Source organism: Nerophis lumbriciformis, linkage group LG16 (genome assembly GCF_033978685.3).
Source record: "Nerophis lumbriciformis linkage group LG16, RoL_Nlum_v2.1, whole genome shotgun sequence".
In the NCBI taxonomy this organism is placed as follows: domain Eukaryota; kingdom Metazoa; phylum Chordata; class Actinopteri; order Syngnathiformes; family Syngnathidae; genus Nerophis; species Nerophis lumbriciformis.
In genome coordinates, this window is record NC_084563.2 from 33,744,599 (window position 1) to 33,757,475 (window position 12,877).

The 12,877-nt window shown below is 45.9% G+C and overlaps 1 protein-coding gene across 1 annotated transcript; it reads right to left on the minus strand.

Annotated features, from left to right (window-relative positions):
• Positions 1-2,194: 2,194 nt before the first annotated feature.
• Positions 2,195-11,318, minus strand: LOC133617331 (type-2 ice-structuring protein-like). Its single transcript, XM_061977268.1, has 8 exons — positions 11,267-11,318; positions 9,573-9,640; positions 6,566-6,707; positions 2,941-3,056; positions 2,738-2,854; positions 2,572-2,680; positions 2,371-2,445; positions 2,195-2,295 (listed from the first exon to the last, which is right to left on the minus strand). Exons 1-7 carry the CDS (start codon positions 11,316-11,318, stop codon positions 2,378-2,380), a joined length of 672 nt encoding a protein of 223 aa, XP_061833252.1. The 3' UTR covers positions 2,195-2,295; positions 2,371-2,377.
• Between the last annotated feature and the right edge of the window lie 1,559 nt (positions 11,319-12,877).

Below are 12,877 nucleotides of genomic sequence, written 5' to 3' on the forward strand. Positions count from 1 at the left end.
GATTGGCCTTTTTTTTTTATAATATCCATATTTGTTTACATTTTGTGTTCGGTAGATTTTTTAGATGTTTTCTTTTTTTGCACCATGACTAGGGAAGGTTGTTTGCATTCAGTCATATAAATAGATGCTGCACATTCCAAACATAAAAAGTCTTTGACCAGGGAAAACTCATGTTGTACTTTTAAAATGAATACAAGATTCCTTAATAACTCACGTCTTGCGGGCTAATTTGAGGACGCCGACCCCTGGTCCACCCCTTGCTTGGCCCCGGTATAAACAGTTTGCTTGCCTAACAGAATTGCTATTGTGACATCCAGTGGACACATTTAGAACAACAGTTTTATTTCGTTCAAAAAAAAAAGCAATCTCATTACGCGGGCCCGCGAGCCGTAGTTTTGACACCCCTGGTTTAAAGGGTTAACTTATTAGTCATATCTATTAATTTTTTTAATGTAGTTGGTGCACACCTTTCTTTGCGGCTGGCTTTAAGGCAGCTTCTTTATCAGCAGGCGTCTTAGTAGGCTTTCAACACACCTGATAAGATTCGATGTGTTGGTGCGCCATGTGTTTTTGGGTGGGCGGGGTTGGGGGGGGCGGGGTTTGGTGGTAGCGGGGGGTGTATATTGTAGCGTCCCAGAAGAGTTAGTGCTGCAAGGGGTTCTGGGTATTTGTTCTGTTGTGTTTATATTGTGTTACGGTGCGGATGTTCTCCCGAAATGTGTTTGTCATTCTTGTTTGGCGTGGGTTCACAGTGTGGCGCATATTTGTAACAGTGTTAAAGTTGTTTATACGGCCACCCTCAGTGTGACCTGTATGGCTGTTGACCAAGTATGCTTGCATTCACTAATGTTTGTGTAAAAGCTGCATATATTATGTGACTAGGCCGCTGTTTGTGTGGAGGAAAAGCGGACGTGACGACAGGTTGTAGAGGACGCTAAAGGCAGTGCCTTTTAGGCACGCCCCCAATATTGTTGTCCGGGTGGAAATCGGGAGAAATTCGGGAGAATGGTTGCCCCGGGAGATTTTCTCGAGGGTCACTGAAATTTGGGAGTCTCCCGGGAAAATCGGGAGGGTTGGCAAGTATGATCCCGAGGCGTTCCCAGGCCAGCCAGGAGACTTAGTCTTCCCAACGTGTCCTGGGTCTTCCCCGTGGCCCCATGCCGGTCGGACGGGCCCTAAACACCTCTCTAGGGAGGTGTTCGGGTGGCATCATGACCAGATACCAGAACCACCTCATCTGGCACCTCTTGATGTGGAGGTTCAATTAGTCTTTATTTTATTTAATAAACTGAGTTGTCAAAGTGGCACTTCATCCATCCATCCATCCATCTTCTTCCGCTTATCCGAGGTCGGGTCGCGGGGGCAGCAGCCTAAGCAGAGAAGCGCAGACCTCCCTCTCCCCAGCCATGTCGTCCAGCTCCTCCCGGGGGATCCCGAGGTGTTCCCAGGCCAGCCGGGAGACATAGTCTTCCCAACGTGTCCTGGGTCTTCCCCGTGGCCTCCTACCGGTCGGACGTGCCCTAAACACCTCCCTAGGGAGGCGTTTGGGTGGCATCCTGACCAGATGCCCGAACCACCTCATCTGGCTTCTCTCCATGTGGAGGAGCAGCAGCTTTAGTTTGAGCTCCTCCCGGATGACAGAGCTTCTCACCCTATATCTAAGAGAGAGCCCCGCCATCCGGCGGAGGAAACTCATTTGGGCCGCTTGTACCCGTGATCTTGTCCTTTCGGTCATAACCCAAAGCTCATGACCATAGGTGAGGATGGGAACGTAGATCGACGGGTAAATTGAGAGCTTTGCCTTCCGGCTCAGCTCCTTCTTCACCACAACGGATCGATACAGCGTCCGCATTACTGAAGACGCCGCACCAATCCGCCTGTCGATCTCACGATCCACTCTTCCCTCACTCATGAACAAGACTCCTCTTATGTAATACACAACTTGTCTTTCAAACTGAGACACATTTGCAAATTAAAGGTGGATGACTCACAAATCTTTTTTTTTAATAAGGAGCAAAAACTGGGCACATTAAATATTGCTGCCACAACATTGTCCTAATGTACCAACTGTCAATTATGAACATACAGTAGGCATGTGTGTATTACCTTTACTCCGTACACGATGATTTAAGCATACAGGTCAAAACTGGATGCATAAATGTTTGAAAAAATAAAAAATAATTCTGAATGCACATTGTATACTCAATATGTTTATTACATGTATGAAAAGATGTCTGCGTTATGTTCTCCAGTTGGTAAATATCCAGTCTTCTGCTAGTATGGGTCCAGGTCAGCCTTTTGTCATTGCACGATAAATAAGAAAGTTTGAATATGCACAAGACTGCAACAAAACAGTGTCACTGTACATACCTGCAGTCTAAAGAGATTTTGCACACACATATGGCAGTAGTGTGTCACAGGCGATGTCATCCCAGCATTTGGCGACTGTCGACAAAAAGAAAATGTAATCTCTTCCTGACAAATGTAGAGACTGAGATTGGCCGGCAGTTGTTGATGTATGACACACACGAAGAAGTATTCTTAAATCAGTCATCAAATACGGTGATCTACCTTGACTGTTGGTCTGCAGACAGCACTCTGCTAGTGTGTTGTCTGGTTTTTGTGGACACCAGAGAGTTTCCGACATGTCTGTACCATCACTCCAAAACCAGCTTCCAGCCTGGTGAATCACGTTTAGCATCAAAACACACAAAAGAAATGTAGGCAAATGTATTACCATTTGGCAATCTGAGCCTCCAATCCATCCTTCTGACTGAGTCAAGGTCTGAAGGAACTTATGCTCGTCATCGTCGTGTATTGATGCAAGGTTCCCACCCATGGTCTGGCATTGTCTCTGCGGAGAGTAGAGCCAGAGAAACACGTCTCTTCCACACCAAACCAACTAGCAGCTGTCTAAAAGCATCAAATATTAATACCCACCTCAGCATTAACCCAGTTCTTAGTGCAGGATTCAAAGTAGTAACATCGGTTGTTGTGTGTTTTCCAGTTGGCTGGACACTTTGACGCACGAGTATGGGTATGGTTGGCAGCTGCATCTAGTGTGGACAAACGGAAACCAATGAGTGGCAACACTTGTTTGTTTCTGTGTGTTGATCCTGTAAAAGCACATTTAAGCTGCATTCACACTTGTGGTTTTCTGGTCCCGACCAAAAAATGAAACAAAGACACTTATGTCCAGGACGGACGCACAAGCAATCTCGTTAGAAACAGTGAGGCCGGCGGGAGCCGCTTGGTTTGCTGTTGGGACAGGCCGGCGACGCGGAGGTGGATAGCAGAAACGCGAATGCCGGGCAGGCCTACTAGCGCCGCTACCATCGATCTTCCTCACAAATTCCAGATCCCTCGCCAACAAGAAGGATGAGCTGCAGTCACAGATCGTCTCCAACCGCTATATCCATGAGTATTGCCTGCTGATTGTCAGCGAATCCTGGCTACACCTCCTAATCCTCGACGCTAAAGTGGAGCGAGCGGCTGCACCATTCACCGGACTGAAGCCTCTAGTAACAGCAAAGAAGGAGGACTCTGTGTTTATGTGCTTCAGGACTGGTGCTCAGACAGCAGAGTTATCGACACCTACTGCTCACCGGATCTGGAGGCCATGTCTGTTAGGTGCCAAACCTTTTATTTGCCCAAGGAGCTAACAGTGGCCATTGTGACCGCTGTTAACATCCCCGCTGATGCTAACGTTAGCTCAGCACTCAGCCATCTGCTGGACATGATAAATAAACAAAAGAGAGATAATCTAGACGGTGTTCGCATCATCGCTGTGGATTTGAATAAAGCATGTCTGAGGCATTTTACCTCTCAATTTACCGGTCAATCTACATTCCCATCCTCACCTATGGTCATGAGCTTTGGGTTATGACTGAAAGGACAAGATCAAGGATACAAGTGGCCGAAATGAGTTTCCTACGCCGGGTGGCGGGGCTCTCCCTTAGAGATAGGGTGAGAAGCTCTGTCATCCGGGAGGAGCTCAAAGTAAAGCCGCTGCTCCTCCACATCAAGAGAAGCCAGATGAGGTGGTTCGGGCATCTGGTCAGGATGCCACCCGGACGCCTCCCAAGGGAGGTGTTTAGGGCACGTCCGACCGGGGGGGCCACGGGGAAGACCCAAGGCACGGTGATCAAAGCCTGTCCAGACCAACTGCCCGAGATCCTCTCAAAACTGTTGAATCTCTCCCTGACACATGCCACTGGCCCACATGTCTGAAGGCCTCCACCGTCATCCCCATCCCCCAAAAAACTGCCATAGACAGCCGGAATGATTACAGACCAATAGCCCTGACGTCTGTAATCAGGAAATCTTTAGAGCGATCGCTATCCCAGCACATCATAGACTGCCTCTCTCCTTTCTTTGACCCTCACCAGTATGCTTACAGGGCAAACCGGTCAACGGAGGACGCAATCGCTTTAGCAATTCGCACAGCAGTGAGCCACCTGAAGACCAAGGATGCTTTCTGGATTACATCTCAGCGTTCAATACCATTCATCCCGGACATTCTTTACGACAAACTCCTGCAACTCCATATCCCCCCCCCCACCTGCAACTTGATTAAAAACCTCTTCTCAGGTCGCCTACAGTTGGTGAGACTCGGCACCCACCACTCCGCCACACTTACACTCAACACCGGATCATCCCAAGGCTGTGTCTTGAGCCCTCTACTATACGCTCTGTATATGCACGACTACACTACGACCCACTCAACCAACCGCATTATTAAGTAAGTGGTTGACACCACCGTGGTTGGACTTACTCATGGTGAGGACGAGACAGCGTACAGGGCCGAGGTAGAGAAATTGTCTCTCTGGTGCTCAGACAACAACCTGACCCTGAGCATCCAAAAGACTAAATAATTCACTATGGACTTCAGGAAAAACAGACAGGACCATACCCCCTTCTCATAAATGGAGAACGGGTGGAAACCGTCACCACATTCAAGTTCTCGGGTACCCACATCTCCTGTGACTGCTCCTGGATCTTTAATGTTAGGGCCCTGGTGAAGAAGGCCCAGGAGCGGCTGTTCTTCCTGGGCGTCCTCAGGAAGCACAACTCTGAAATGTAGCTGCTGCTGGCCTTCTATCACTCCTCTGTGGAGAGTGTCCTGACCTGCAGTCTGGGAGTGTGGTACGCAGGCTTCACAGTTGAGAACAGAAGGGCAGATGGTCCTAAACAGTGCCCAAAAATTCCCCTTCATTCCCCCTGGAAACAATAACCCAAACTACCTCATCCCCACCTTCTTGCACCTTTTATGGCACTCTATATCTATTGCACCATTTACCCTTCAGTTTTCTACACTAATCGCACTTTCAGTATTAATTTATTCAGAACATTTTTCCAAGCATTTGTCTCTGTTATTAGTGCCATTTTCATGTTTTTGTCTTTGTCTTTATCGTGTGTCTTTTAGTCTGTGGGAGCACCTCTGCCCCAATTTCATTGTAACCCCCGCCAGTACAATGACAATGAAGGTGGATCTTGATTTGGAATTTGTGTTTCTTTTCAAAGGTTATTTTTTTATATTCTGCTAGGTTTATGTTCCAAGATGGCGCCGCTGTAGTGGCTGCTGGTGGCAGGAGCTCTGTGCTCTTGTATCATCCTTTTGTGTTCATGATGTTTCCCTCTTCTTTTCATATTTTTTTTTTTTTTTGCCTTTTGGTTCGGGACCCTGTGCGACAAGGAGTGGCATTTTCGTGACTTCTGCGATGCTTTTTTGTGAACTTCTGGATCTGCCTATGGGAGCCTTTTGGCCATGGAGACCAGCTGCTGGGTCTATGCCACACCAGAGTCCGTTTGGAGAGACTGGAGGAGATGCGGATGAAGAGACAGGGCTGCGAAGCTGACGCTGAGCGCCGGGACGGACAAGGCTCACAGTGTCTTGGCTGGAAGAGAATGTATCGGACACCTCGGTCTCCTTAGACGCATCCTCGCTCATCCATGCAGACTGGACACTGGCCGAGAGTTAGTGGCGGCCGAGAGTGGAGTCGGCTCTCTTGGTCTCTTTGTTGGGTCTGCTCCTGTCTCTGGCCATGCTCCCCCCACCCCAGCAGACGCTGGCTTGGAACACCGCAGAGGCCACCACAGTGTATATGGGTGTTGAAATATTTTTGTTTGGTTGCTTGTCTATGCATGGTGCAATCGTGTGTGCGCAATATATATTATTGGTAATTATTTTTTGTTGTTTTACTTTAGTAGCATTATGTAGAAATGGCACTGCTGGAGTGGCAGCCGGTTGCATCAGCTCTGCTCTTTTAATGTCTTTGATGTCCATTGTGTTCTTTGATATTTCCCCCTTACACACTTTTATGTGTGCTATGGCTACAAGGTTTTTTTTCCCCCTTGGCCTCGTCTGGACCCTCTCCAGGGACCCAGGCTTAGACTGCATAATTTTAACCCTGAAGCGGTCTAGCCCAGTGTTCGGATGATTGCTTTCACAACGGACCGAACCAACTGTACTAGCAGAGCAAAGGCACCAGAGTTCCTTTCAACCGAAGCAAACGTGACGAGTGTGACATTCTGCGCATGCAACAAGTGGTTGTTTGGTGCTCACCGTCAGCTGTAACCAGTGCCACCATGGCACAAAGAACTAAAGTCACAGTCAGCATCTTAGCCAGGAAGATGGTGCAGAGGTTGAAGACGACGGACTGAGAAACCTTGGAAGTCGCACAAAAGAGCTGCTGAGTCATCACAATCTGCGTGAAAGAGAAGACAAAAAGCGTGTGAGTACAAACCTGCAGGTGAGAGCTCCTTCTTGCTTCTGTGTAGAGATCATGAACAAGAGCTGCTCTTATACATCGTCACTTAACATTTATTGCTGGGTTTTCTTTCAACTAGACTTTGAGCTCTGTCAACAAATCAACATTCATCACACAATTTATGTTTTTACAGTCAGGCTTGTATAAACATGAGATAGACCATAAATGTTAGTGTAAAACAACACAAAATATTGATGATCACATTTGAAGGAACCCCAAAATGCGGCCGGCAGCAAAATTTTTTAACTCGTTCTAAAATACTATTGCAAAAGAACACATACAAAGAGGTACTATGTGTAAAGTAACATGAATACCGTATTTTCCGGACTATAAGGCACGCTTTTCCAGTGATCTGTTTCCAGTGAGGGTTGAACTCTTTGACACCGATTCTGTTCATAATTTTTATGGACATAATTTCTAGGCGCAGTCAAGGCGTTGAAGGGATCCGGTTTGGTGGCTGCAGGATTAGGTCTCTGCTTTTTGCAGATGATGTGGTCCTGATGGCTTCATCTGGCCAGGATCTTCAGTTCTCACTGGATCGGTTCGCAGCCGAGTGTGAGGCGACTGGGATGAGAATCAGCACCTCCAAGTCCGAGTCCATGGTTCTCGCCCGGAAAAGGGTGGAGTGCCATCTCCGGGTTGGGGAGGAGACCCTGCCCCAAGTGGAGGAGTTCAAGTACCTCGGAGTCTTGTTCACGAGTGAGGGAAGAGTGGATCGTGAGATGGACAGGCGGATCGGTGCGGCGTCTTCAGTAATGCGGACGCTGTATCGATCCGTTGTGGTGAAGAAGGAGCTGAGCCGGAAGGCAAAGCTCTCAATTTACCGGTCGATCTACATTCCCGTCCTCACCTATGGTCATGAACTTTGGGTTATGATCGAAAGGACAAGATCACGGGTACAAGCGGCCAAAATGAGTTTGCCGGGTGGCGGGGCTCTCCCTTAGAGATAGAGTGAGAAGCTCTGTCATCCGGGAGGAGCTCAAAGTAAAGCCGCTGCTCCTCCACATCGAGAGAAGTCAGATGAGGTGGTTCAGGCATCTGGTCAGGATACCACCTGAACACCTCCCTAGGGAGGTATTTAGGGCACGTCCAACCAGTAGGAGGACATGGGGAAGACCCAGGACACGTTGGGAAGACTTTGTCTCCCGGCTGGCCTGGGAACGCCTCGGGATCCCTCGGGAGGAGCTGGACAAACATCTCACATCTGCGGTCCCCTCCAAGGTTTCTCATTGTCATCCCATTGGGTTGAGTTTTTTCTTGCTCTGATGTGGGATCTGAGCCGAGGATGTCGTTGTGGCTTGTGCAGCCCTTTGAGACACTCGTGATTTAGGGTTATATAAGTAAACTTTGATTGATTGATTGAATGAAGTAATCTAATTGTTTACCTTTATGTACGTAACAATGCCATGATTACTTTTGATGTGGTTTTGTGTCAACATGACAGCATCAGAACCGCAGTAAGTTCAATGCATGAAATATATGAAAAAAACAATGAAATTGATGTCAAACAGAAGGAGGAAACATCACACTGCAAAACATGTAATACACAAACACACTACTACTACGTGGGAATAATGAACAACAAAACAATGACTGAAGTGACTAGCTTGCAATCCAAACAACACACTGTTTGTGTACAAGGAGACTACTGCCATCATAGCACATTTAAACGGGGACGGCGTGGCGAAGTTCAATCCCCACCTTCTACCATCCTAGTCACGTCCGTTGTGTCCTTGGGCAAGACACTTTAGCTCATTCCCGTAAGAGACTAGACGTATAACATTTCATGGGATTTAGCGATTAGGAGTGACAGATTGTTTGGTAAATGTATAGCATGTTCTATATGTTATAGTTATTTGAATGACTCTTACCATAATATGTTACGTTAACATACCAGGCACGATCTCAGTTGGTTATTTATGCCTCATATAACGTACACTTATTCAAACTGTTGTTCACTATTCTTTATTTATTTTAAATTGCCTTTCAAATGTCTATTCTTGGTGTTGGGTTTTATCCAATAAATGTGCCCAAAAAATGCGACTTATACTCCAGTGCGACTTATATATGTTTTTTGCCTTCTTTATTATGCATTTTCGGCCGATGCGACTTATACTCCGGAGCGACTTATACTCCGAAAAATATGGTACTTGTTTGTTTACTGTTAATATCTGCTTACCTTCTCTTTTAACATGTTCTATCTACACTTCTGTTAAAATGTAATAATCACTTATTCTTCTCTTGTTTGGATGCTTTACATTAGTTTTGGATGATACCACAAATTTGGGTATCAATCCGATACCAAGTCGTTACAGGATCATACATTGGTCATATTCAAAGTCCTCATGTGTCCAGGGACATACTTCCTGAGTTCATAAACATAATATACATTTTTAAAAAATGAAAGAAAATGTTGTGATGCCATAAGATATCGACGTAATCATAGTAGTATCGACTAGATACGCTACTATACTTTGTATCATTAAAGTGGATGTCAGGTGTGGATCCACCAATTGCGTTTGTTGTTTGTTGGGGTTGGCGGACCGGTACTTTTTGGAGTACCGAAATATATAGCACTATATATAGTACAGAAAATGATTCATTAGTATCGCAGTACTACACTAATACGGGTATACCGTACAACCTTTTGGTAAAGTAACAATTATTTTTAAAAAGTAATTTTCCGAACACTGCAAACAATCTTATCCATTTTGCAAACAATTCGGTCGGCGGGGGACTCCCAATACAGACAATGTCAGATCAATTCAATGTTTAACCAATCAAAGGAAAACATGTACTCACAGAGGCACTCTGGGCTGTGGGCAACACAATCACCAAGCTCGTTTGGACGATGTGCAGGCAAGCGCGCCCTCATACAGAATCCATCGCTTTTTATACTCAAACGAGGGGAGGTCACAGGAAGGTCGGTTGCTCTTGCAGCACACATGTGGCCCTTATAATTCTGGTGTTTTTACAAGACATTAACCACAATTTTATGGCAAATTGTTCCTTTACTAAGAATCTTATCAGGCCTTATGTCTTTTCCGCTCAAGCCTTATTATACTAACGGGAGCAGGAAGTCACGCGCTTAACTTGTACTTTTTCTTCAACCACACTTTTGCGCAAAAGTCAACTGGTCATGGAGTTCATCACAGGCACAATCCATTCCAAAATGATCTATTTCAAGCATGAGTGTTCAAATAAGCATTAATGTGAGTATTTTATATAAAAGACATTCTAGGGATATACAGTTGTGGTCAAATGTTGACATCCACTTGTAAAGAACATAATGTCATGGCTGTCTTGAGTTTCCAATCATTTCTACAACTCTTATTTTTTTGTGATAGAGTGATTGGAGCACATACTTGTTGGTCACAAAAAAACATTCATGAAGTTTGCTTCTTTCATGAATTTATTATGGGTCTACTGAAAATGTGCTGGGTCAAAAGTATACATACAGCAATGTTAATATTTGCTTACATGTCCCTTGGCAAGTTTCACTGCAATAAGGCGCTTTTGGTAGCCATCCACAAGCTTCTGCTTGAATTTTTTGACCACTCCTCTTGACAAAATTGGTGCAGTTCAGCTTACATGTCCCTTTTTTTTTCGAGGTTTATTTGAAATAGGGACGGATACAAAAACATAGACATCTGAAACAGTTATCCAATGTATGCATCATAGTGTTTGTAGCCAAAGCTAATTTACAACACACCACCAACAACAACAACACAGATCCAACATCATTAAAATAGGAAAATAAAAAATAGAATAAGGCAAAGATGAGTCGATAATAATGATAATAGAAATAACACAGACAAAGTGCAAACTAGATAAAAGCCAATAGTAATAATGACACAGACAAAATGCAGACTAGATAAAAACCAATTAGTAAAAATGAGTAAAAACTAAACATGGGAACACGATTGTTGCTCAACTAGAGAGAAGTAAGTCCCTACTTTTTGTCAAAATGAGTGATTTATGGCCCTGGGGGTCAAAGGTCAAATGTTAAAGGTCAAAGGTCAAATTTCACCCGGAAGCGGATAAGACCGGAAAGGGCTATGTGGCTAAGACCGGAAGTGGCTAAAACCGGAACCGGATGCTAAGACCAGAACTGGATGCTAAGACCAGAACCGTATGCTAAGACCAGAAGTTGCTAAAACCGGAACCGGATGCTAAAACCAGAACCTAGTGTTGTTAAGACCGGAATTTGTAACATGAATGGGGTATTGTTTAATATTAATGACATTGTGAGAAGCATGTGGTTGTGGGGGGTTACAGAGGAAGTGCCCCCGAGCAAGTCGGAATTTGGAACATGAATGGGGGTATTGTTGAATGACATCACGAGAAGCATGTGGTTGGGGGTTACAAAGGAGGAGGGGTGCACGCGGATGCAATTGACGAGTAAAGACTTTGTGACTAGGCCGCTGAAACTCGATTTTGCCATGATTAGCGAAACTCCGGTGACCATCTATAAAAATAGTGTGTCGAAAACTTACCTCGACGCCCCTCAGAAAAGTAGAGTGTTTCTGAGTCGTACTCAGATGCCATCATCCGAGTCTTTGCGTGAGAAATGAGGTTTGGAAGCTCACGGGATGGATGGATCTTTTGGATACGTTTTCAGATACCAGACGGGGGAATCTCTGCTTGTTCCAGCTGAAAAGAGACGGAAACCCTTTCTCGAACGTTTCATAGCGATGTGTTAAGTCTGGCTATGGACGATTTCCTGTGGCGTGATCCTTCTTCGGTCGATAGACGCGTAAAAGGAAGCTTGTCTACTTACCCGACGACGGCTGAGTTGAGCGAAAGAAGAATTCTGTTCAGCGCTACTTGGGAGACGAGATCTTTGGCCGCGGGTCGTTGGTTTTTCCGTGCCAGTCTTCGTGCTCCTAAAAACACGTCGACCGAGCCCGACGTCTTTTCCCTGGAGACTTTCAACTCTGAATGCGGTGTGTTTGCCTCGTAAACAAAACTCCGCCATCGCCCCAGACACCATCACCGTCACTCTCAGAACCCACATCGCACATCGACGATGAAACCGATGGGGGTATGTTGTTGTTTTTCACCAGCACGGTGAAAACGGTCGTGTTTCATCTCCTCAACGAGGCCATCCGCAAGTTCAGGCGGAGCGAGTGCTTCGGCTGCCGGGTGAACCATCCGAGCCAGAGACAGCACCCATGCCTGGAACCCTATGAAGACGACTTTCTCCTGTACAGCTACGCTGGAGTCATCAAGGGTCTGCGTACGTCTAAATTCATTGAGGCCATTCAACGCTGGCTGATGCTTCGTCGCATCAAGGCTGAGGATTCAAGGGTCGAAACCTACGTCGCCTCTGCTGTTTCAACTAATCTGAGAGAAATGTCTGGGGGGCCATAGATGATGTGCGCACCGAGATGGTGGGGGATGATGAAACGATTTTGAGACATCTTGATATGGTGACAGAGTGTTGGAAGAATAAAAAAAAAAAAAGATGGGTAATTATTGGGGAAAACTTGTAAACTTTGTCGAGAACCACGCTGTTATTTACCCGTTGATTGACGCGTTAGAAGCGTTCATTCTAAAACGGGACAAACCTCAAAAACTACAAATCATTCTTGATTATGCCCGCTCTAAGCCTACCTAGGAAGCCGTTGTCTCTCATGCTTTTGACTTTGACATTTTTGAAATAATTTTGTCGGAATGGTCTAAAGAAAAGTCTTTTCAACCTTCACCTTATCACGTGTTCATTTTATATGCTCCGTTTGTTGTTATGACGATGTATCGCCTGCGATGCGACATCCCCGTAAATGTTTTGTTTGAACTACAAAAACTACACGAGCCGATTAAATTTGCCGACGGTATCCCTGTTTTACATCAAACCCTGTTGTTTCTCCATCCATCCATCCATCCATCCATCTTCTTCCGCTTATCCGAGGTCGGGTCGCGGGGGCAGCAGCCTAAGCAGGGAAGCCCAGACTTCCCTCTCCCCAGCCACTTCGTCCAGCTCCTCCCGGGGGATCCCGAGGCGTTCCCAGGCCAGCCGGGAGACATAGTCTTCCCAACGTGTCCTGGGTCTTCCCCGTGGTCTCCTACCGGTCGGACGTGCCCAAAACACCTCCCGAGGGAGGCGA